We start from the raw sequence: 24,422 nt of genomic DNA on the forward strand, positions 1-24,422 counted from the left end.
CCGCACCCGAGGAGCGGCTCCTCCCCAGCACCCGGGTGAGGGCGGGCAGCTCTCCGGGGTGTGCCCAGCGTGCCACCGTGCTGCCACCTTTGCCAATGTGCCCCAGGTGCGGCTGGAGTGGTGCCCATCCCAAAAAGGACACAAAGGGCCGCAGTTATCAGCCAGCGGCCCCTGCTCTGGCCGGCAGCGTGTTTGCTTTCCGGGCTCACATTCCAGAGGCTGTTCCACAGCGGGGAGGTTGGAAGGAGGAGGGAGAGCTGCAAAGCTGCCACCTGCAGCACGGCCGGCTCAGGAGCTCCTGCCTGTCCCAGCCCCCTGACTCATTTGCTGGCGCTGGGCTCTGCCTGGCTCCCGGCTCCATCCATGCATGGCTTTGCCTTCCCCACCTTGGATCCAGTGCCCTGTGGTGCTCCCGGTGCCCTGCAGCTCCCTGTGTGTCTGTGTGTGTCCCTGTGCAGTGGTGACAGTGCTGGGGGCTCAAGGGCAGCATTCCTGCTGAGATTGGGCTTGTGTTGGCCATGGAAAGCCCAGCAGTGGTGGCTGGCTGTGGTGACCCTCTCTCTGGGTATTCCAGGCCATGATCTCAGCCTGGTGTTATCCCTCTGCTCCAGCCCCAGCAAGGATTGGGTTTCCCACCCCTCTGACAGCTGCCCATGTGCTGAGCCTGGTGCTGCTCCGGCCAGGCTGGATGAGGGAGAGGCATCCCAGCCCTGGGGATTTTGGGAAGGGAGCAGATGGGACTCCTTCCTGGAGAGCAGCCCCTGGCACAGGGCAGGACCAGCCCAGCTGGAACAGCGGGCACAGCCCTCACAAGGGCATAGGGAGGGGAGGCTCCTTCTGAGGAGGGGTCACAGCTCTGAGGGATGGGGGCATTTCCACATGCTCGGAGGTGCTGGCTGACAAGGAATCATGGAATCACAAGATGCTTTGGGTGGAAGAACTTAAAGGTCATCTCATCCTATCCCCTGCAATGGACAGGGACACCTTCCACTATCCCAGGCTGCTCCAAGTCCCATCCAACCCAGCCTTGGACACTTGCAGAGATCCAGGGGCAGCCACAGCTTCTCTGCATAGCCTATTCCAGGGCCTCCCCACCTCCCAGGAAATGATTTCTTCCCAAAATCCCATCCACCCCTGCCCTCTGAGAAGCCATTCCCTGTGTCCTGTCCCTCCACACCCTTGCTCAAAGTCCCTCTCCATCAAGGAGTTCCAGTGAAATGTGAAAGTCCAAGGTGGGGGAAATAAACCCGAGTGCAGTGGGACAGGGCAGCTATGGCATTGTGCCAGACAGTTTCCATGGATCTGCTCTGAAGCACTGAACCCTTCCCTGGAAGTGGTGATGGAACGTGCTGGGATGGGGCTGGAGCAGGAGCAGCGTGTGCCCATGCAGGGGAGAGGAAATCCAGGCTGGATTTGCTGTGTGCCTGGGAGCTCAGCGTGGAAATGATCTCTGTTTCAGGACAGGGATTAACTGCTGCCCTGGGGCCTGTCTGCCCTGGCACAGCAGGGGCTGGGATCTGCAGCAGGGACAAACACTTGCTAAGCTGGGGAGCCTGAGCCAGGAAATTGCATCCTTCTGGGATGTGCTGGGCTGTGCTCTCAGACCTCCCACATCCCAGTCCTCAAACAGTGTCAGGGACTGTCCTGGCTATGGAGCTGGAATTATGGCAAAGCCTTTTTTAGGGTAGATGTAGGAAGATTGCATTTTTCCTTGTAGGATAGCCCAGCCCAGAGAGCTGAGGGCGTTTGAAGCTGCTCAGATGAGACTGGAGGCCAGGAGATGGACAGGATGACCCCTCAGGCTCCCTTCAGCTCCCTTGAGCCTCTGTTCCAGCACCCAAAAATCCCCCTCAGGCTTTGTCCTTGACCATTTGGTGGCTTCCCTGCTGGTTTCACTGCTGGCTTCAGGGCTGGCTCTGTGTCACAGGCTCCTGCCCTGCCCTGAGCAGGCTCTTGGCTCAGTAGCTGAGTTTCTAAAAGGTGAAATCACAGGAACTTAAAGACATTTTAAAAGCCTTAGAATCAGAGGAAGATGGGGTGGTTAAGGTTGGATATGCTCTCTAAGATCACCAAGTCCATCTGTTTCCCCCAGCACTGTCAAGGTCAGCAATAACCCATGTCCCCAGGTGTCACATACTCACATATTTTTAACAGTTACAGGGATGGGGACTCCACCACAGCCCTGTGCAGCCTGTTCCAGTGCCTTGCCACCCTTTCTATGAAGAATTTTCCCCTAATATCCAACCTAAACCTCCCTTTGTGCAACTTGAGGCCATTTCCCTTGTCCTGCCTCTTGTTCCCTGGGAAAAGAGCCTGACCCCCACCTGGCTCCAGCCCCTCACATCCTTTGGAGCTGTGGGACCCCACCAAGGAATGGGGTTCTTCACCATCAAGGAGCAGCTTGCTCAAATCATAAGACATGGAATGATTTGAGCTGGGAGGGACCTTAAAGTTCATCTCATTCCAATGCTCTGCCATGGGCAGGAACAATAACCATGTGTTGTAATCTTCGCTGCAGTCCCAGCTCTCAGGCTCTTCTCCTTTCTCTGCAGCAATCTTCTCAGGGGCTCCTCCTGGGCTCTCGACCCACCCCTATTTATCTCAGTTACCCTCATGAGCTACAGCTGTTGCCCAACTAAGGACCCTGCAGCTGCAGCTCGTTTGGAGTAACTCGGAACCACACAGGTCTTACAATACAACATATATTCAGGCCCCCACATTTCCCCCCTTTTCTTTTAACAATAATACAATTACAATACACATACAGTTCCAGCTCTCAGCTGCCACAGCTCTCAGCTGTCTTATCTTCTACCACTTCTTGTTACATTTCTAGTGTCCCAGCTCTCTGGCTGATGCTCCAAAGTCCCAGCTCTCAGGCTGCCACAGCTCTCGGCTGTCCGGGGGATTCCATACCTTCTCTAGTCCCAGCTCTCAGGCTGCCACAGCTCTCAGCTGTCCTATCTTCTCTAGTCCCAGCTCTCAGGCTGATATTCCAAAGTCCCAGCTCACTGGCTGCTATTCCATAGTCCCAGCTCTCGGCTGTCACAGCTCTCAGCTGTCTGGGGGATTCCATACCTTCTCTCTCTCGATGTTTGGCTGCACGTTCGTCTTCACACGGGGCCACCAATTGTTGTAATCTTCGCTGCAGTCCCAGCTCTCTGGCTCTTCTCCTTTCTCTGCAGCAATCTTCTCAGGGGCTCCTCCTGGGCTCTCGACCCACCCCTATTTATCTCAGTTACCCTCACGAGCCACAGCTGTTGCCCAACTAAGGACCCTGCAGCTGCAGCTCGTTTGGAGTAACCTAGACACACACAGATCTTACAATACAACATGTATTCAGGCCCCCACATTTCCCCCTTTTCTTTTAACAATTACACAATAACAATATACATACAGTTCCAGCTCTCAGGCTGCCACAGCTCTCGGCTGTCCTATCTTTTATAGTCCCAGCTCTCTGGCTGCTACTCCAAAGTCCCAGCTCTCAGGCTGATATTCCAAAGTCCCAGCTCACTGGCTGCTATTCCATAGTCCCAGCTCTCGGCTGTCACAGCTCTCAGCTGTCTGGGGGATTCCATACCTTCTCTCTCTCGATGTTTGGCTGCATGTTCGTCTTCCCACGGGGTCACCAATTGTTGTAATCTTCGCTGCAGTCCCAGCTCTCAGGCTCTTCTCCTTTCTCTGCAGCAATCTTCTCAGGGGCTCCTCCTGGGCTCTCGACCCACCCCTATTTATCTCAGTTACCCTCACGAGCTACAGCTGTTGCCCAACTAAGGACCCTGCAGCTGCAGCTCGTTTGGAGTAACTCGGAACCACACAGGTCTTACAATACAACATATATTCAGGCCCCCACAACCATGGATCTCCCAACCACCTTCTGAAAACAGTTGTGGCAGTCAAGCTGGGGAAGAGCAAGGTGACATCTTTGGGTCTCTCCCAACCAGAGATGCTGGAGCCTGTGCTCTTCTTTCCCTCTCTGGAAGGCAGCAGATGACAGGACTTTAAGTTGCGGTCTCAAACCCCAAAGCTGTATCCCAGTTAGGAAAAACAAGTGCTGGTGACATTCCAAGTCTCCTGACTCACAGCAAGTTGCTGTCCTGCCTCAGCAGCACATTTTGTGCTGGAATAAAACAACACTCCCTGAGCACGTGGTGGTCTCGGAGTGACTGTCAAGGCCCTGGTACAAATGAGATGTGAAAACTGTGCTGATTTTATTAATAATAAAATTCACTACTCGTGGAGTATCTCAAATCCTCTGTACTTTCAGCAGCCCAGACTTCATGTTCCAGCTCCTCAGATGTGAGTTTATTTTCAGAGCTCCAGCATGGCTCTGGGAGAACTGCTGCTGGCTTTCCCTGGATTTCTTGCCAAGAGGTCACAACAGCTCGTTTGTACTCAGAGCAGCAGAGTTTCTCCTACTCCATTTCCATAAACGTGGGGCACCATCCTGGCTGGAGAGCTGAGCATCCAGATCTGCTGGTGCTGGACCAGCACTGGCCTGGCCCTGCTGCCAGGAGCTGCTGCTGGGGTGCCAGGATTGGACCGTGGAGAAAGCCACTGTGCCCTGGGCTGAGCCCCAGTGTGGGCAGCAGGGCAGGGGCGATTCTGCACTTCTATACCTGCCCAGGTGAGACCTCACCTGCAGAGCTGCCCCAGTACAGAAAGGAGCTGGGGATGCTGGAGAGAGTCCAGAGGAGACACCAGGATGAGCAGAGGGATGGAGCAGCTCTGCTGTGAGGAAAGGCTGAGGTAATTGGGATAGCTTGGCCTGGAGAAGAAAAGGCTTTAGGGTGACCTAGTTGCAGCCTTCCAGTACTTGAAGGGAGCCAACAAGAAAGATGGAGAGAGAAAGAAAGATAGAGAGAGACTTTGGACAAGGGTCTGGAGAGACAGGACAAGGAAGAATGGCTTCACACTGAAGGAGAGTAGGTTTACACTGCATATTTTGAAGAAACTATTCCCTGTGACTGTGGGGAGGCCTAGAGAGGCTGTGGCTGCCCCATGCCTGGCAGTGTCCAAGGCCAGGTTGGACACTGGGGCCTGGAGCACCCTGGGCTAGTGGCAGGTGTCCCTGCCCATGGCAGGGGGTGGAACAAGATGAACTTTAAGGTCCCTTTCAATCCAAACCATTGCATGATTACATGGTTCCATGGTTCTATTCCTGTAGGGAACATGGAGGGTGCTCCATCAGGCCAAGCAGCCAGTGGAGACTGATTCACCCCTGTGTGTCCCCATGCCCCGGATCCTGGCTGTCACTGAGCCCAGCAGCTGCAGATGCAGGTGGCGGGGGTGTCCTTCAGGAGACACATGGATGCTCCCAGTAGGGACAGAGCCTGGTCACTGCTCCAGGCAGACACCGAGGATGGTGCTGGGGCAGTGGCTGAAGGGCAGGAGAAGCTGTTGGAGCACAGTGTCACTGAGGCAGAGTTCAGAGGTGACTCCTGACAGGCCACCTGCCAAGGTCACCATGACAACAACCGACCAGCAAGAGCAGAGACAAACGGGGCCATGGAGGAGCAGGGCCAGGCACGGCCTCGTGTCACCTTCTTCACAACATCCCAGAGCCAGCAGAGCGGCTGGCCCCGGTGCAGGGCTGGGGCACCCTCACACTGGGCTGGGGCTGGGGAACCCTCACACTGTCCTGGGGCTGGGAACCCTCCCACTGTCCTGGGAATGGGGGACCCTCACACTGTCCTGGGGGACCCTCACACCATCCTGGGGCTGGGGACCCTCACACTGTCCTGGGGGACCCTCACACCATCCTGGGGCTGGGGACCCTCACACTGGGCTGGGGCTGAGGCACCCTCACACTGTCTTGGGACTGGGGAACCCTCACACTGTCCTGGGGCTGGGGGACCCTCACACCATCCTGGGGCTGAGGGACCCTCACACTGCGCTGGGGGACCCTCACACCATCCTGGGGATGGGGAACCCTCACACTGTCCTGGGGCTGGGGGACCCTCACACCATCCTGGGGGACCCTCACACCATCCTGGGGCTGGGGGACCCTCACACCGTCCTGGGGCTGGGGACCCTCACACTGTCCTGGGGGCCCCTCACACTCCAGGAACAGGTCTGTGGGCCTCTGACATGAAGCCCCTTCTCCCAAGAGCAGCCCTGCAGATTGGGACCTTGACTTGGACTACCCCCTGCCCACCTGCAGCAGCCACACCAGTGCCCAGGAGCTGCAGCTCCTGGAGGAGCAGGTGAGGTCTCCTCTTCCCTGGGACAAAGCTCATGGCCCCTGTGGCTCAAGGAGGCCTTTAGGTCTTCAGGCAGCTGGATCAGGAGCGGTGCCAAGGCTCTCTCCAGTGGCTGGGAGAGGCAATTGTTGGATTTGGGCCACCTTTGACACAAGTGGTTGTGCCTCCATCCCAAACTCAGGACACAGCTGTCATATCCTAAGTCACATGTGGTTTGGAATAACCTACAGATATCATTGACCACAGGTTTGACCTGAACTCAGATGTTGTTCTAATGATATGCTGGAAGAGAATAAGTCTAGATTGGATTTTGGGAAGAGATTCTTCCCTGTGAGGGTGGGCAGGCCCTGGCGCAGAGTGCCCAGAGCTGTGGCTGCCCCTGGATCCCTGGAAGTGTTCCAGGCCAGGCTGGATGGGATCTGGAGCTACTTGGTGTGGTGAAAGGTGTCCCTGTGGATTGAAGCAAGATGAGCTTTAAGGTCCCTTCCTGGGCTTCTCCTAAGCCCAAATCATTCAGTGATTTAGTGATTCTCTGACTCTGTGATTATGCATATTGGAGCCTTTTGCTCAGAGATCACCTGGGCCACAGTGAGGGATGCGGTGGGATCTGTCTCTTCCTGAAGACAAGCACTATTTTAGAGTTCTTCATTTCATGGTAGGAGAGTGGCAATAAAGGCTTATGTTTGCTCTCACAAAGGTAAAAAAATTTGAGAAGGCCAAAAGGAAAACTCATCGTCTCTACAAACAATTACGGCATCAGTTTTTGAAAGAACAGGAGAGGAAGATGGCGTGGAGGAAGACGACAGCGGAACAGTTTCAAAGATCCCTGGAAGTGCTCGATCGCAGGAGCGGGAGGGTGCCCGGCCCCAGCTCCCGTTCGGGGGCGGCTGAGGCGAAGCCCTCGGAGTAGAGCAGCGTCCAGAGAGCTCCTCCTGCAGGCCGAGCCCCGGCTGCCGGCACAGAGGAGCTTTAGGAACCCAATCCTACAGCAATAAATCAGTGCAACCCCTCTGGTGCTGCTGCCCCCTGGGATCGATGGGAATGGGGTTGTTGGAGAGCCTGGGCTGGAGGGAGCAGTGAGGGAGCTGGGGGTGTGTGACCGTGTTCACAGGGGTCTCAGGATGAGGGAAGAGATGAGGATCAGACTCCATGTTTCAGAAGGCTTGATTTATTATTTTATTATATATATTACATTAAAACTATGCTAAAAGAATAGAAGAAGAGATTTCATCAGAAGGCTGGCTAAGAATAGCATAGAAAAGAATGAATAACAAAGGCTCTGTCTCAGACTCTGTCTGAACCAGCTGACTGTGACTGGCCATTAATTAGAAGCAGCCACATGAGACCAATCACAGATGCACCTGTTGCATTCCACAGCAGCAGATAATCAATGTTTACATTTTGTTCCTGAGGCCTCACAGCTTCTCAGGAGGAAAAATCCCAAGGAAAGGATTTTTCATAAAAGATGTCTGTGACAGGGGTGTTCAGCCCGGAGAAAAGGAGACTCAGAGGTGACCTTGTCACTCTCTACAGCTCCTGAAAGGCGCCTGTGCTCGGGTGGGGCTGGGCTCTTTCTCCAGGAACTGACCGAACCAGAGGACACAGCCTCAAGCTGTGCCAAGGGAGATATAGGTTGGATGTTATCTTTCATGGAAAGAGTGATAATGTTCTGGAATGGCTGCCCAGGCAGGTGGTGGAGTCCCCATCCCTGGGTGTGTTTAACAAAGCCTGGATGTGGCACTGGGTGCCAGGGTTTAGTTGAGGTGTTGGGGCTGGGTTGGACTCAATGATTTTGAAGGTCTCTTCCAACCTGGTAATTCTGTGAATTCTGTGAGGCAGCTGCAGGAGGGAAACTCCTCTTCAAGGGACTGCTGTCCTGTGAGGGAGTGGGAGTGCCATGTGAAAGGGATGGAGTTTTTCCTTGGCTCGTGCCTTGGGAGTGTCCAGGCACTGCCCAGGGAATGGACACGGCCCCGAGGCTGCCAGAGCTCCAGGAGCCTTTGGGCAGCACTGCCAGGGATGGACAGGGTGGGGCTGTTGGGGGTCAGGGCAGGGACAGGGGCTGGGCTGGAGGATCCTGTGGGTCCCTTCCAGCTCAGGAGATTCCATGACTCTGTGTCCTGCTTTTCCAGCCACTATTGCAGTGTTTGAATTTCATAACATAAACCTTTTCTGCTTGAGATGAAGCTGCTTAATTTTTATGCTTCCCAGTGACCTCAAGGGAATAATTGGACCTTGGAAGATTGCTTCCACATCCTCAAGCACGTCACATCCTCAGTCAAGTGCTTCCTTCACTGGATTGAAAAATGCCCAGTACCTTCAAGCTGTGCCCCTCAGCTGGGATTTCTCAAAACTGATGGGAGAGGCACAGCTCAGACAGCAGGACAGCACAGGAAAGTCACATCTCAGCACCCAAAAATCAAGAGCCATCAGGCCTTGGCAATAAATTCTCTATTTACTGTTAAAATTGTTATTTAAAGAAGCACAAAACTTTCCCCTAACCTCTCCATAGACATAATTCAGGTGCTGCAAGACTCTAGAAACACTGCATGGAAAATCAGGGTTTGGCACCTGAAGTGGCTTCAAACCACAGATCTATCAAGTCTTGCTTTTCCAGAGTATTTAAGGTATATTCTTGTCCTCCTCCCACCTGTGATAAATCTTCCCTGCATCCTTTCCTCTCCACGGACAGACCTCTCCCTCTTGATCTCTGTTTTTGCCTGCTGGGTTTGTCCAGGAAAAGGAGGATTTGCTGTTCACCAAATGAACTGGATGATCTTTAAGGTCCCTTCCAACCCAAACCATTCCATGGTTCACTGTGACAGCTGCTGGGCAGGAGGGACAGGGAACATCTCTGGTCATGCAGGCACCAGTGCCAGGCTGGTGTCCACCTGCACCAGCTTACTTGTTGGCAGAAACCCAAGAAAATATGTACTGAGATGAATAAAAACGAAATGTCAAAAAGCAAATAATGTCAGAAGTTTTTAGAGAGCAGCCTGGAGGTTGTCACTGCCTGGAGGTTGTCACTTGGGGATGACCCATGCTGGCGACCCCTGGGGTTTTCCTTTTGGGAAGATGCTGTGGGAAAAGGAGAGCATCAGAACCAAAGAGCACCCACCCTGCCCACTGGAGGAGGGGATGGCCCCGAGTGGCTCCTGGAGCGCAGCAGCACCCGGGGGATGTGGGATGTGTCCCCTCCTCGCCGGGGAGGCAGAGGGGCTGCAGGGCTCTCACAGAGCTGCTCTGTGCGGAGGGTACAGAGCTCAGCCCCTCTGTGCTGGGAGGAGCCTGTCACCGGCGGCTCCGCTCCCCAGCTCGGTGCTGTCCTTGGTGCCACCATTGCCATGGACGGTCAGCCCTGGCACGCAGCAGCACCCCGGGATGAAGAGTCCCAAGCCGGGGTGATGCCTGTCCCCCTCTGCCCTCCCCTTACCCCCTCCCCAGCACCGTGGCCTTGAAGCCTCTGGAGCAGCTGGAGCTTGTTGGGGAAGATGGAACAGGAAAGCCTTATAAATATGATTGTCTGGCAAAAGATTTTGAGAATATAGAAACTATAAGTGAGATTGAAATGAGAGCTTTGAGATCCCTCAGTTACTGAACAACTGGAAAACAATGGCATGGCCAGCTGAAGGTGATCTCCTTTGGATGGAACAACACCCTCTGCTTGCAGACAGGCCCAAGGGTCAGAGCAGACCCTACAGCTTGGCAGGAGGGGCCCAAAGAGGAGATTTTAGGGTTTAAAATGTAACACAGTATGGTGATGTAATGATTCTTATAGGCTGTATGGAAATGCTATAGGATTTGTATCTTGTATTAGATTGGTTAGTGAGAATTAGAATATTCAACACAGAAGGAGATTTACTGTACTGGAACGGGAACTCTACTCTCTTACCCTTTTACTCTCTCACCCTCCCATCCTCTCTCCCCCTCTCTTCTCTCAGCCCTGCCCCAGCTGTGTTTGGCAGCTCCCAGCAGGGCCCTGCCCCCAGGCCCTTTGCAATGAACCCCAAGTTCCTGACCTGGCCTCAGACATCTCTGCTCTCTGTCCATCCCCACCGTCCCACCCCCGATGCTCCTACAGGAGCTGGGCGGTTCCCGGGCAGGCCGGGGGGGTTTGGCACACCCGGGGTTGGTGTCGGTGCTGACCGAGCCCTGTGCGCTCCCTCTCGGCAGAGCCAGGGAGCAGCGGGCTGTACCTGGGAGATGGAGGCTGTGACTTGCTGCAGGCTCACGGAATCATTAAAGTTGGAAGAGCCCTCTGAGAGCATCAAGTCCAACCATTCTCCCACCACTGTCCCCTGTCCCCAGGTGCCACATCCACATGGCTGTTCAATCCCTGCAGGGATGGGGACTCCAGCACTGCCCTGGGCAGCTGTGCCAGTGCCTGAGCACCCTTCCCATATAGGAATTGTCCCCAAATCCCCCCTGCCCCTGCCCTGGCCCAGCCTGAGGCCGTTCCCTCTGCTCCTGTCCCTGTTCCCTGGAGCACAGCCCGACCCCCCGGCTGTCCCCTCCTGGCAGGAGCTGTGCAGAGCCACAAGGGCCCCCTGAGCCTCCTTTGCTCCAGGCTGAGCCCCTGCCCAGCTCCCTCAGCCTCTCCTGGGGCTCCAACCCCTTCCCAGCTCCGTTCCCAGCCCCTCCAGGTCTCTCCTGTCCTAAAGGGCCCAGAACTGGACACAGGATCTGAGGTTTGGCCTCAGCAGACAGATTAGCACCAAACTCACACATTCTGGTCTCAGTGCCCTGACAGCCCCAGGGACATTTTCCTGTGCCACATCTGCCCACAGCTGGCTGTGTCCCTCTGCACTCCTGCTCCTGCCACCCAGCTCCAGCCTGGTGCTCTCAGAGCCAACCCAGCACCTCCAGCCCTCCCGTTTTCCTTGTTGGGTCCTTTAGCTCAGAGCTTACACCAACCCCACTTCTCTCATCCCTTCAGCCAGCTCTGTGCTGCAGGGACTCCCTGGTTTCTCTGTGCCCTGTCTGGGCCTTCCTGACAGGCTCTGGGGGCCAGGGAGGTGCAAACTCCTTCCCAACTGTTCGGGATACAGATGCCATCATCCCACTGACAGCGGGACATGGGAATGAGGAACAGCAGCGCCAAAGCTGCAGGAGGGATGTGGTCAGGGATCAGCTGGCCCTGTGGAGTCCTGCAGGCCTTGGTGTGGTGCCAGAGCTCCATGCTGCCAGCAGGGCACAATGTAAGGCTACAGCCAAAGGACTCTGGCAGGAGGGGACTTGTCACAGACATGTTTTATGAAAATCCTTTCCTTAGGATTTTTTCTCCTGAGAAGCTGTGAGGCCTCAGGAACAAAATGCAAACATTGATTATCTGCTGCTGTGGAATGCAACAGGTGCATCTGTGATTGGTCTCATGTGGTTGTTTCTAATTAATGGCCAATCACAGCCCAGCTGTCTGGACTGTCTTGGCCAGTCACAAGCCTTTGTGATCATTCTTTTTCTATTCTGAGCTAGCCTTCTGATGAAATCCTTTCTTCTATTCTTTTAGTATAGTTTTACTATAATATATATCATAAAATAATAAATCAGCCTTTTGAAACATGGAGTCAGATCCTCATCTCTTCCCTCATCCTGCGACCCCTGTGAACACCGTCACAGGGACTGGCAGTGACAGGATGGGGTGCTGCTGCCTGCAGCAAGGCTTCATTGTGTGCTCCTGCTCTGTCACCAACATTTCACAATCAGTTCAAATCATGTCCCTCCTTGGTGTCTCTTCCCTGGTCCCACACAGGGGTGGGTGGTAGCTGGAACAGGGGAATTATTTGGGCAAACCAGGCTGGGGTGGATCATGTTTTTCCCGGCAGATTGACCTGCCAGCTCCCACACTCTGAGCTGTGCTTCCCTTTGCTGCAGAGGAATGGGATTCAGCACCTGGAGAGGGGTTTGGGTGTTGGCTGAGGCCAGCTGGGGCCAGGGGAGTCCATGGCCCTCAGGTATCTGTCACAGTCCTGCTGTTGGAACACAGCTGGACTCAAACTGTGGGGGACACTGTGCCAGGGGCTCCAGGCTCTCCCTCCCCTGCTTGGACATGCCCCACATAATTTGGATGCTTGGGCAGCTCTGGCTCAGGCAGTGATGCAGTCTGGTGGGTTTGGGTGCAGAGAATTGTTTGAGGATAGATCTGAGGCTTTTCTACATCCTGGATGAGGTGGGATTGACGCAGGTTTGGTGATGCTTCATCCAGCTCCCAAAGTGACCCAGTTTTCCTCCTGGCTGAAGAGCTGCTGCTGGCCTGGAGCAGTGTGGAGCTGCAGGACGAGTCAGGGCTGCTCTGGACATGTGTCATCACTCCCATCTCCTCCTGCAAGGTGGCAGTGTCTGTAATTACCCAGATCCAGGAGGGAGCAGCAGTGATCCACAGTTTTCCCTGCTTCCAAGGAGGTTTGGATGCGACCCACGGCTCCACCCCTTTCCCTGGATGTCACAAGGACTTGCTGTCCCTTCAAGCAGGCTGTGCACACCAGACTCAGGGTACTCTGGTGACAGTCACTGGCCAGTTGATGCCATCTCCAGGTCATGGTTGTCAGCAAGTCCAAGTCTGCCCTTCATGGAGAGCAGTAGCACATTTCAAACAAAGCAATCAGAACACTCCTCAGCTTTGGAAAGACATTCTTTTCATGATGGATTTCATTCCAAAATATCTGCAGTGCATGTGGCAGCCTTTCAGGGGGATCAGGGATCCCTTCTGGAGTCCTTGTCAAGAAAAGCAGCAGCTCTCCATGTCTCAAGGGCTGTTCTCTGTTGTGTGATGAGCTCCATGAGGACACATCCAACTGACAGAACTCAAATCACAGTTCTGCTGTGCTCTCAATCATAGTGCAGCCAGGAAATCACAGATCTTCTGGATCCCAGTTGCTGAATGAGAGCTTTAGAAGGTGTTCCTGGGGAGGTCAGTGCTTTCCCTGGAGGCTACAGGGCAGCCTCAGAGTTCCAGCTGTCCCTTCTTCCCACAGCGGGCTGGGGATGTTCCAGCTTGGGGTGGGCCCAAACCCAGAGTCACTGTCACACTCAATCCCATTCTTGATTAGAATCAGTCCTTTGGCTGAGCCACTCAGGGCAGGAGGGAACCCACATGGAGGTCACTGCTCCAGGTAATGGGCCTGGAGGAAAATGACTTGGGGGTGGTGGAGATGGTACCAGGTATGCCAAGTGTCCCCTCATCCATCCTCACCAGTGCCACACCAGAAAGCCCAGTCCTGGTGGTCCCAATACATCTCCCACCACCAGCCCCTCTTTGCTTTGTGTAGGGAAGCAGTTGGGAATGGGTGAGCAAAATTATTCCGGCACTTGGACACTTCCTGCACAGAAATAAAGGAGCTGCTTGGGCCAGGTGTGATAAATAGGTATGATTCGTGCTGATAAAAATTGAAACAGTAATCAATATTGATACAGTAATTAATATTTGAGAATAATAAAACAGTTAGTAGTTAAAAGTTGTAATGCCAAAGAAGAGAGGGAAAGGAGGGGCTCCACCCACCCTCCCCCCTTCCCAGCAGATGCTCTCAAGGACCACAGGAAAGAAGCTGGAGATATAGTTGCTAAAAATGACCAAGAACCTGGTTGGGTCCAAGAAAATGCTAATTATAAGGGACTTATTGCTTTGATATGTAGATGCAGTGATACGTTAGTCTTGGCTTACACTGTACTGGCTTGGTGCGCATGTGTAACCCAAAGGTGAATTAAAGGACAACGAAGAAGACTCCAGGGCCTTCATCAGTGACGACCCCCAGACTTGTGCGACCACCAAACCGAGTGGTGGCGCATGCGTGGTAAAGGTGGTAATGAAGGCGGAGACAGAAAAGTGATGAACCGAAAATAGGAGGAGATGGCATTGACACACGGCATATAAGGGGTGACTTTCACTTGGCAAGCTTGTACGTGAAGTGGCAAGGGTCATTGAACCCTGCCCTCCATACCCTGCGGTTGTTTTTGCTTATGCGCTATTATTTGAACCAAATTATCCCTTGTTCATATATTTTCTAAACTATTTAATTAAAATTGTTACTACTTTTAATATTGTTTGGCCTTTTTATGATGGGATAATTGGGCAAACATAACACAGATAAGGTTGGGACCCGGGACAAGGCTGCCTGTGAGGGCATGGCCACTCCACCACTGTGCTGTGCCAGCTCCTGCGAGGGACAGAGATCGCTGTGAGCGTGGCCTGGAGCTCAGCATTTGCTGTGTTTGCTGCTGGAAACCAAACCCTCCCCTCCCGAGGGCATCCATGGGCACAGGCTGAGGGCAGGCTGCAGGGCAGCGTTCAGGGGCCATCGAGTTCTTTGCAGACGTCAGTAAATCACAGGTAAGCAATTAACTCAGCCTGTACAGCATCAGCATCTTCATCAGCTGAGGTTCATTATCACTTTATGGCCCTGTAAAACCAGCCACGTTAATAGTGCGGCTCAGGGGAGCTCTCTTGTGTCCTGATGATTCAAAACAGCCCCTTCGGGGCTCCTGGACACCCACTGGGCTGACCCGCGCCTGGCAGACGTCACCTCGTGGGGGAGATAGAGTTTATTCTTCGGGTTACTCGTCGTGCTCTCAGGATCACAGATCTGGGCAGCTCAGAAGAAACGAGCCGACTCTTCCCCCTCACCCCTCACAGCCCCCTCGGCACCATGACACACCCCAACGCCCGGCAGTCGCGGCAGCGGGGCTCCTCATTGGACAGCGGCACTGCCAATCAAACGACAGGAGGCGGGGCTAGCACAGCTCGCCGTGAACCGCCGGGAAAAGCCCCGCCCCCTCGGGTCGCCTGGCAACGGGAGGCGCTGACGGCGGGATTGGGATCCGGACCGGGATCGGGATCGGGGTCGGGACCAAGATCGGGATCGGGATCGGGACCAGGATCAGAATCGGAACCGAGTGCGCTTCAGGGGTGGAGGCCGCCTGGGGCCGGCATCCCCCAGTAACCGACTCCTGAGACACCCCGTCCCGCCCCCGGGATGCCCAGGGCCGCTGATCCCACGGAGCCCCCGGATCCTCCCGCACCGGCCCCTCGCCGCCCGCCCCTCGCACGGGGGTGTCCCCACCGGGGATCACCGCCTCGACCTCTGACTGCTCCCCGGTCTCTGGGTCCTCCTGCTGTCCCACACCCGCACCAAGGGGACCCTGCACTCCCTGTCGGCCCCTCCGCTACAGCTGTCCCCATCTCCTCCCCTCTCTCCTCCTCTTGCTCTGTCCCTGCCAGATTCCCCTCTCCCTCCTCCTCCCTCTGACAGGGACAGGCCTGGAAGGGCAGAGGTTTCCCATAGAGGTTTCTCACTAGGAACCCTCCCCTCCCCTCCAGGGTGGCCCCAGGGCTCTCCACACCCCTCTGGGGACAGCAGAGCTGCAGCTTGTGCTGCTCTACCTCAGCTGCTACTTAAAAACTGTTGGGAGCTTTCCCCCCACCCTTCAAAGCCAGGAATCCATCACCCCCTTCCATGGGTGTTTGACAGCTGCTCTGGGACAGAGACCAGCTATAATCCACAACCCCATGTCCTGACCCCTGCCCAGACTCAGAGAGAACTCCACGGTAATCTTGGACTCTCATGTTTTCCCAAATTACATCATTTCTCTAATCCTGTAACTGTGTTTTCCTTTTAGAGAGAAAATCCAAGAAAGGAGATTACGTGACAGCAGCAGCACAGGGACCTCCATTTTCTTCCAGAGTCTCACCTTGTGTAAGAGCTGCCGTGTCCTTGCTAGACCTGAAACCACCCAGGCCAGTGGTGTTTCAGTGAATCCATAGCAAGAGAGGATCCAGCTGCATTCCAAGCATCCTCACGAAGCAAAGAACCTTGGTGAAGGCAATGGCAACTCCAAGGAAGGCAGGGATCCCCTTAGGTGTCATGAAGGTGTTAGATCCACGCCAGCTAAAGCCTGACAGCACAGAGGCAGAAAGAATCATGACTGTCTTGGATGAGACCATTGTCAAGCTGGAGATCACCAGGCTGATCCCACGGATTACTGGCTCCCTGGACAGGTATGCTGGGATGCTGGGACCTGAGATCACAAGCAGCCTTTTGGAGCTTCAGAAGCTTTCAATGGAAATACAGCAGCTGCACACCAGCGCTGGAGATGCAAAGACCTTGAGAGCTGCAGAGAAACGCCTGAAAAGTTCCCTGAGAAACATCCTGAGGCTCTTCCTGGTCAACCCCTTGCTTTACCATGGGCTGAAATTCGAAGTTCGGGTGAGAGAGTCAGCAGCTGATGCGTTCATCAAAGCCTTCATGGAGTTCCGGGACTCCATGCTTGAGAGGCTCCTGACCACTCCTGATGAGGAGAGGGAAATGATTCAATTCATGAAAGACATTTCCCTCCAGGTTGAGAAGAACACAGAAGTGATCTCAGCTCTACAGGCACAGCTCGAAGGACTCATCCAGGCTCGAGATGAAGAGGTATGACCTTGTGGGAATGTGTTTTCCAACCAAGTGGAAAGTTGCTTTTTACTGGAGCAAAACCTTGCTAACTATAAACCGATCCCTTTATTGCAGTTCCTAAAGAGCAAGTTTCAGAAATCCTTTCTAAACCAGATCTAAAACTTAAAAATAGTATTTTTATTGTAAAATATAATGAAAAATGCATATTGCACGCTTGATTTTTTTTAAACTCAAATTTGGCATGTTTTGAACCTGTTGTCACCAGCCAACTTGAACAATATAAATCCCTGCGTTCCAGAGGAGTGGCAGGACAGGCACAAGCTGCTGTGGTGGTATCCTGGCAGGGTGACAATGCCAGCTGCTTCATTCCCTGCTGCTGAAAGAATGAAAAATCATTACAGGGAGAGATTGCTCTGATTAAAATCCATTTTTAATATTTGCTCTGTCTTCACTCTTGCTTAAAACCAACATTTCTGCGACTCTCAACTCTAACAGCTGCTTTGGAGCCTTTGTGATTAATCAGTGATTATACAAATTACATGAATCTTTAATTTTATCTGCAGCTGAGATGCAGATAATTGACTGGGCACTTCCCAGGCACTTTCCCAGCCTGTGTAGCAAGCCCAGAGCTTCTGACAACAATCCTTTGTTTTCTACCTGGGTTTCTCTTTCTCCTCCCTGCAAGAGGGGTTGGCTGAGAAGGTTTTGCCCTGCTCACTGGTGGCAGAGCCAGCTTTCCCCTTTCCCTCTGCTCCTTGGAGTTCTGGGAATTGAGATTTTTATGTGCACTTTGGCAGCTTGTCCGGGACATGGGGAATAAATCTGTTTCAGTGATCCCAGCTGGGGATTTCCCTCCCTGAGCTGTGTCCCCCAGACAGTCACTCAGAGCCTGATGCAGCCCTTGAGGGAGCCACAGGACCACTCCAGGGAATCTGTTTTGGCTGCTCCTCAGGTGGCAGTGCCAGTGGGGCTTGGGATGGTTTGTTCACTCTGTGCCTTTACTAACAGGTTCCCAGAGGAGCCAGGGGAAGGTTTCCAAAGCTCCTGTGTAAATCTGACTTCCCTCAGCCAGCAGTGGCAGGGCCTTGGTGCTACCTGAGCTGGCCCCTGGGGGTCCCTTCTTGGATCTCCTCCAGCTTTTCTTCTCCTGCTCACCTTATCCTCAGGGGCATTTCCCAAAGGAATTCTTCTTTTTTTCTGGTCTAGGTTAGCAAGAAGGACAAAGAAATCGAAAACCTCAAAACCGCCATGGAAGATCTGGCCAAAAACTGCAGGACTGAAATCCGGCTGCTCATGAAGGAAGGAGGAAAGCAGAAAAAGGGGGATGAGGAAGCCTCCCAGGAGAGGTGTGCCAGGCTGAAGGAGGACATTCAGCACCTGGGAACACAGTTCAGTGCACTGGTGCTGGAGCATCGAGCCTCAGAGCTGGTTCTCAGGAAGGTAAAGGGGAGGAGAGCCCTGGGACAGGAGGTTGAAGCCCTTCTGCAGAGCTGTCAGCTCTGGCTGCTGCCTGCTGCAAGGAGTTCCCTGCTCCCTGCTTGTTCCTGGCAGGATGCACATGGTGTTTGTCACAGCACACCCGCCCTGTCCTCATGCTCTGCTGATTCCAGTGCAAAGCAGCCCTGCAGCGACAGCAGGGATGGAGCTGTCACAGGTCCTGCTCCTGCTGCCTGGGAACACCTTCCCACTGTGCTGTGACACCAGGCAGGGCTCAGGGCAGCCAGCAGGAGCAGGACACGTGTGGGATAGTGACAAACCAGGGGTCTGCTGTAGGGGAAACAGAGCAAGCAATATTGGCTTGGTAGAAGGCATCTTTTAGAGCTGATTTATTGTTCAGGGTGGAATGGAGCTGATGCTGAGGGCTCAGCAGGTGCTGCACTGCCCAGCTTGGCAGAACAGACAAGCCAAGGAGTCAGGCTGGGCTGAAAGGGGGAGAAATGTAACTTCAAAGAATCATCCCAGAATAGTTTGGGTTGGAAGGGACATTAAAGACCATTCAGTGCCACCCCTGCCATGGCAGGGACACTTTCCACTGTCCCAGGCTGCTCCCAGCCCCAATGTTCCAGCCCCAATGCCTGGCCTTGGGCACTGCCAGGGATCCAGAATGGGCACCCTGTGCCAGGGCCTGCCCACCCTGCCAGGGAACAATTCCCAATTCCCAATATCCCGTCCATCCCTGCCCTCTGGCACTGGGAGCCATTCCCTGTGTGCTGCCCCTCCATCCCTTGTCCCCAGTCCCTCTCCAGCTCTCCTGGAGCCCCTTCAGGCCCTGCAAGGGGCTCTGAGCTCTCCCTGGAGCCTTCTCCTCTCCAGGTGAGCACCCCCAGCTCTCCCAGCCTGGCTCCAGCCCTTGCAGCATCTCTGGTGCCTCCTCTGGGCTCTCCCCAGCAGCTCCACGTCCCTCCTGTGCTGTGCCAAGGACTGGGGCAGCTCTGCAGCTGGGGCAGAGGAGCAGAATCCCCCCTGCCCTGCTGCCCATGCTGGGGACTCATGCAGGGCTGGGAGATTTCAGGGTTGGGGCAGGTGCAGCCCTCACCCAGCAGCACCCCAAAGTCCTTGTCCCCAGGGCTGAGCAGATTCAGGAGGAGGAATGGGAGCAGCAGGCAGGCTCAGCCCCCTGTAGCACCAACTCTGCCCTGAGCAGAACACACTGGTGACACAGAGAACTGAGAACTGGAAAAAAGGGCATTTTCCTTCTCACTTTGCTCATCCCGAGTATTCTCTCCAAACCAGTGCAGCCTTCCATGGGTAGGAAGCCCAGGTGGTGATGTGGCATGTGGCACTCTTGCATTGGGTGGTGCAGCATGAAGGGCTGGGCACTGACAAAACATCAGACCCAAGTCAGAGCTGCAGTACAAGGCCCAAAATCTTTGGCAGAGGGGCTGTGCCAGGCAGTTCCTGCTGCAGTTCCTGCCACAGCAGGGCTGCTTTGGAGAGCTCAGCTCATTCCAGCACCCCAGCAGATGCATTTACTGACCACAGAAACCTCCTTTCCTCAGCAAGTACAAGTTGTACTTGTGGTCTAAATAGCTCAGGTGGGACCTCGTGATGGCCTGGGAGCCCTTAGGCCATGCTGGGGTTTTGCCACACAGGAAATGGAGCAGGAATGATTCCACAGAGCACACATCCAGAGCTGGAGGGAACCTGCCCCAGGCTGTACAGGAGCACAGCCACTGTTAAACTATTGTACAGCCAGAAAGATCTCTTTCTTTTAACAGGTACCACCATCTTCTGAGTACTTTCTGTCCCAAATTCAGGTTTTGCAGTTCTCTCCTGCTTCAGTTTCAGGCTGGTTGCCTCAGTTTGTCGATGACTTGCCACATTCCATCACACACGTTCATTTCCTCCTGCAGAAAGCAACTTCCAGGTGCTGCTCATCCCCCCAGCTCCATGCTGTAAACCAAATAAAGCCCTCTGGGAATGTCCCAGGAGAATCCTTAAACCAGGGCAAACCACATATGTGTCAGCTGAGGGAAGCTTGTCACAGGGAGGAGGTGAAATATTCAGATATATAATGATGCTGTGGCTCAAATACTTAGATATAATGGTGATGTGGCTCAAAGTTTCCTTGTTTTCTCACTCAGGACACTTCTTACCAGGCCTTAGATGTCTTCAAGGATCTAATCTTGTTTTGTTTTTCAGGAAAAGTGCAAAACAGAGAGGGAAATTCAGGAATGGGTCCAGAAATACGACACAGACATGACAGAAAAACAGGTGTTGGCTTTAAGTGCTTTGCTGTGCCATAAAGTGATTTCCTTAGGTAGATTCCTGTCCAAAGGGACACAGAAGACCATGGAAATCAGAGGCAGTTCAGCATCCAGGCAAACCTACAGGAAAGGGATCTTTGTCCTGCCTCTGTGTCCAGGAGTCCTCTGCTCCTTTGGCTTTAGGAAAAGTTACATCCACTTAATCCCACAGTAAATCCCACAGTATCTGTGGGATAAATCTGTGCTAAATCCCACAGTATCTGAGGGCAAATGGGTCACCATATTCTGTCTGGGATGTCCACCTGATGCCAGGAAACAGGTTTTTCAGTTTTGCTCCAATCCTCAATCCTCATGGCCCTACCTGGTGTCCAAATTCTGCTCCTGTTCCTGCTGAATCCTTGAGGGATGTGGTGGGTGTTAAGAAACCCAACAGCCTGCCCACAACTGAGCCATAACAGGCTCAGGGTCACATCAGAACCCCCAAAATTTGCCTCTAGGAAGGCTCTGGGGGCTTTCCTGTTCTTGCAGCATTTATGGGATTGGATAAAAGCTGCTGGATTCCTTACAGAGCAAAATACAGGGAGGGGCCTGAAAGCTGCTGCTAATTGTAAGGAATGATCCCCTGTCAGATGTTTAATAATGGGATTATTTTGGTTTCCTGTCCCTGGAGATGCAGAAGCCCCATGGTTTGGGGCAGAATTTGTCAAGGCAGACCCACCCCCACACTGACAAAACATCAAACCCAAGTCAGAGCTGCAGTACAAAACCCAAAATCTTTAGCAGAGAGGCTGTGCCAGGCAGTTCCTGCTATAGCAGGGCTGCTTTGGAGAGCTCAGCTCATTGCAGCACCCTGGCAGATGCACTGCTGGTTCTCCAAATCTTCCACTGTGTGTGGGAGCATTTTTCAGGGGAGCATCAAGGCACCCAGCACGTCATGAGACTCCCTGGGTACTGGGCACATCCCTTCCTTTTGAATCACTTTGGAAAGGCTCCAACCAGTTGAGGTTCCATGGCTTTGGGATGGATTTCAGGACCCCCACCTGGGGGTGTGGGGAGAAGCTGCTGCCCAGCTGTCCCTGATCCCTGCTGTCCTGGCAGACCACATATGATGAGCTCCAGATTGCCTACGACGAGGAGAAGAAGCAGTTGGCCGTGCTGATGGAGAAACATGCCCTGCTGATCCAGGAGTACACCCTGATCGAGGAGGAGCGCAGGATTCTCCAGGAGAAGGCAGAGGAGGCTGAACGGGAGGAGGCCAGGAGGAACCAAGCTGCCACCTGCATCCAGGCCTACTGGAAAGGCTACTTTGTGCGGTGCAAGTACAAGTCACTACGGAAGAAAGGAAAGGGCAAGGGCAAAGGCAAAGGCAAGAAATAAAGCCCCAAATAATTTTCTCTCTCTGCAAAGCTGCGGTGTCTGAGCTCTTCCAGATGAAAGCACTGAGAATTGTTAAGGTTGGAGAAGATTTTTAAGATCATCCAGTCAAGCTAGTACCACCATGTTCACCAGTAACCCTTGTTCTCAAGTGTCACATCCATATGTTTTATGAACACTTATAGGGATAGTGACTGTACCACTTCCCCTGGCAGTCTATCCCAGGGCCTCAGGACCCTTTCCACAAAAAAAAGTTCTGTTAATATTTAATATAAACATCCCCTGGCACAACTTGAGGCTATTTCCCCTCATGCTGTCATGTCCTACTTGTGTGGATTTGACAGCCTACTCCTGACTTTAGGGCCCTTCCTTCCAGTCTCCCTTCCCAGGAGAGAGCAGTAGCACTGGTGAGGCCCCTCTCTCCTCAGACATGGCCACGGAAGGTGTGTTCCCTTCTTGGCAGCCACAAGAGATACTGGGATCCATGAGACTTTGAGAAGTTGGCAGCCATGTGGATAGTTTGGGGTGTAGTTACATCAAGAAGGACATTCCCTGTCCAGATAGACTTCAGTTCCCAAAAACCTATAGCCTCCAGGGAGACCTTAAAGGCCCTTCCAGTGCCTAAAGGGGCTCCTGGAGAGTGGGAGAGGGACTTGGGACAGAGGGAATGGCTTCCCAGTGCCAGAGGGCAGGGATAGATGAGATATTGGGAAGGAATTGTTCCCTGGGAGGGTGGGCAGGCCCTGGCAGAGAGTGCCCAGAGCAGCTGTGGCTTCCCCTGGATCCCTGGAGGTGTCCAAGGCCAGGCTGGATGGGGTTTGAAGCAGCCTGGGATAGTGGAAGATGTCCATGCCCATGGCAGGTAGTGGAACTGGGATGAGTTTTAAGGTCCCTTCCATGCTAACCCATTGCGTGGCTCTCTGAAAAGCAGCATTTGGAGTGCAAAGCCCTCTCAGGCTGTTGCAGACCCAGGAATGGCCCTACAGGCTGCCTCAGTGTCCCTGGTGCTCCTGCCTGAAGGAGGCTCAGGGAGGAATGGCTCACCCAGCTGCAGAGGGGCCGGAGATCAGCCCAGAGCAGCACAGGGAGGGCCCCTCACCCTCGGAGCTGCCCAGCCTGGAGCCCAGTGCCCTCTGGAGAATTCCCAGGGCTGGGGGAGCCTCCTGAGCGCCTGGCACGGCTGTGACAGCGTGTGAAGGTGATGGCTAAGGATAATGGGATCAGGGGGATCAGAGAGGATCAGGGAGATGAGTGAGACGTGATCTATGATGGGGGGGAGAATGAAAAGGAGAGGATCAAGAGGAAGAAGGAAGGGGAAAGGGAAAAGGGAAGAGAGAACGAGGAAGGGAAAAAAAAGGCTGGGAAGAGAAAGGGGAAAGGGAAGAACCCTCAGCAGACATGGGAACACCTGGCCGGGTGGCACTGCCACAGGCCTCCACACTGCCCTGTGTACAGGCACCTCCTCAGGCACAAAACCCAGGCCCGTGTGCTGATGGAAGGAGCGGGTGAGCGGGACACAAGGATGGGGCTTCTCCTCCCAGCAGGGCAGGCGGCACCCAGGAGGATTTTTTTACGGGAACATTTATACGTAACAGTTTCCACCATGCCCCCCGCCCCAGCCCCCTGGCATGAAATGGCGGCGGGGGGCCAAAATGGCGGGGGCTGTGTGAGGGAGGGCGCGGTGTGAGGGCGGGGGCCGTCCGAGGGCGGGCGCGGTGCGCGCCGTTCCCGCCCCGCCGCCGGGGGGCGCTCCCGTCCTCTCCCCTCCCCGTGGGGCGGTCACGTGGCGGCGGCGCCGCCCCCGCTCGGTGCGGACGGGCCGGGGCCGCCCCGGGAGCGGCGGAGCCTCGGCCGGGCCCCGCGGGGTCTATGGGGAAGGCAGCCGCGCTCTGCGGCGGCGGCACCCGCGGGCTGGTCTCCCTCCTCAGCGCCGTCCCCTGCCTGGCCTGCCACGAGCTGCCGGCAATGAGCGCCGAGCCGGGCGGCCGCGGCGGCGGGGGCCCGGCGGGGGGAGCGCCCGCCGCCCCCCCGGGCTCCGACACCTACAAGGGCTGGCTCTTCAAGTGGACCAACTACCTGAAGGGCTACCAGCGGCGCTGGTTCGTGCTTAGCAATGGGCTGCTCAGCTACTACAGGTACCGGGGCCGGGGGCCGGGCAGGGGCCGCCGGGAGGGGGGATGGACCGCGGGGGCTGCGCTGTTGCACAGCGAAAATCGTCGCGTACTGTTTAGTTTGGGCTTTTTTTCCTCTTTTAAAGCCAAACTCGGGTTTTGATCCTGCAGAGCCGCGGGGGTCCAGCGGGGCCCCGGGATGATGGATCGCCCTGGATCTCCCATCCTTCTCTCTCTCTCCATCCCTCCGCTCCTGGTGCAGCAGCTCCGGCTGCTACAGCTGCCCAAATCACACCCTTCCATCCAAACACCCCAAACCCTCCTCCCTTAGCTGTGTAACCTGCTCCTGGTCCTGCTGTACCCTGCCGGACCCTGCGGGTCCTTCCCCAGCGGTGCCCGCGGCTGCGGGCGCTGCGGTGGCGGTGCAAGCGTGGCCTGGGATGCTGTGCTGGGAATGTCGGCCTTGGAAGGCAGCCCGGGCTGGGGCTGCGCTCCTGGGGGGCTGAAGGAAGCTCCAGCAGCAGCTCCGAGCCGTGCCTGGCTCCCGGCGCTGTCTGACGGGCTGTGGGCTCGGCGAGGAGCGTGTCAGACACCCCGAGGCTGAATCCAAAGCGGTGTCATCTTCGTAGCGTCTCTTGTGCTGCT

General features: G+C 54.7%; 2 protein-coding genes across 9 annotated transcripts in view; both read left to right on the plus strand.

Annotated features, from left to right (window-relative positions):
* The first annotated feature begins 14,941 nt into the window (after positions 1–14,941).
* DRC10 (dynein regulatory complex subunit 10) lies at positions 14,942–22,334 on the plus strand. Of its 3 annotated transcripts, none has more exons than XM_074554491.1 (5): positions 14,942–15,086; positions 15,810–16,603; positions 17,792–18,025; positions 20,228–20,299; positions 21,391–22,327. In XM_074554491.1, the coding sequence occupies exons 2-5, from the start codon at positions 16,016–16,018 to the stop codon at positions 21,667–21,669; spliced, it is 1,173 nt and encodes a 390-aa protein (XP_074410592.1). In that variant the 5' UTR covers positions 14,942–15,086; positions 15,810–16,015; the 3' UTR covers positions 21,670–22,327. The 3 variants fall into 3 exon arrangements, with proteins under 3 accessions (XP_074410592.1, XP_074410595.1, XP_026653110.1); XM_026797309.2 differs by having other exon boundaries at positions 14,954–15,288; XM_074554494.1 differs by lacking the exon at positions 20,228–20,299 and having other exon boundaries at positions 21,391–22,334.
* A 1,093-nt stretch (positions 22,335–23,427) lies between these two features.
* Positions 23,428–24,422, plus strand: part of OSBP2 (oxysterol binding protein 2) — a 104,552-nt gene continuing 103,557 nt past the window's right edge. For 4 of the 6 annotated variants that reach the window (XM_074554484.1, XM_074554485.1, XM_074554486.1 and 1 more), the window contains exon 1: positions 23,432–23,801. In XM_074554484.1, the coding sequence (XP_074410585.1) occupies positions 23,536–23,801 (266 nt within the window). In that variant the 5' untranslated portion in view covers positions 23,432–23,535. Of the gene's footprint in view, positions 23,802–24,422 lie in introns of all 6 variants that reach the window. The other 2 variants (XM_074554488.1, XM_074554489.1) reach the window with 2 other exon arrangements.

This window comes from Zonotrichia albicollis, chromosome 18 (assembly GCF_047830755.1).
Source record: "Zonotrichia albicollis isolate bZonAlb1 chromosome 18, bZonAlb1.hap1, whole genome shotgun sequence".
Lineage (NCBI taxonomy): Eukaryota > Metazoa > Chordata > Aves > Passeriformes > Passerellidae > Zonotrichia > Zonotrichia albicollis.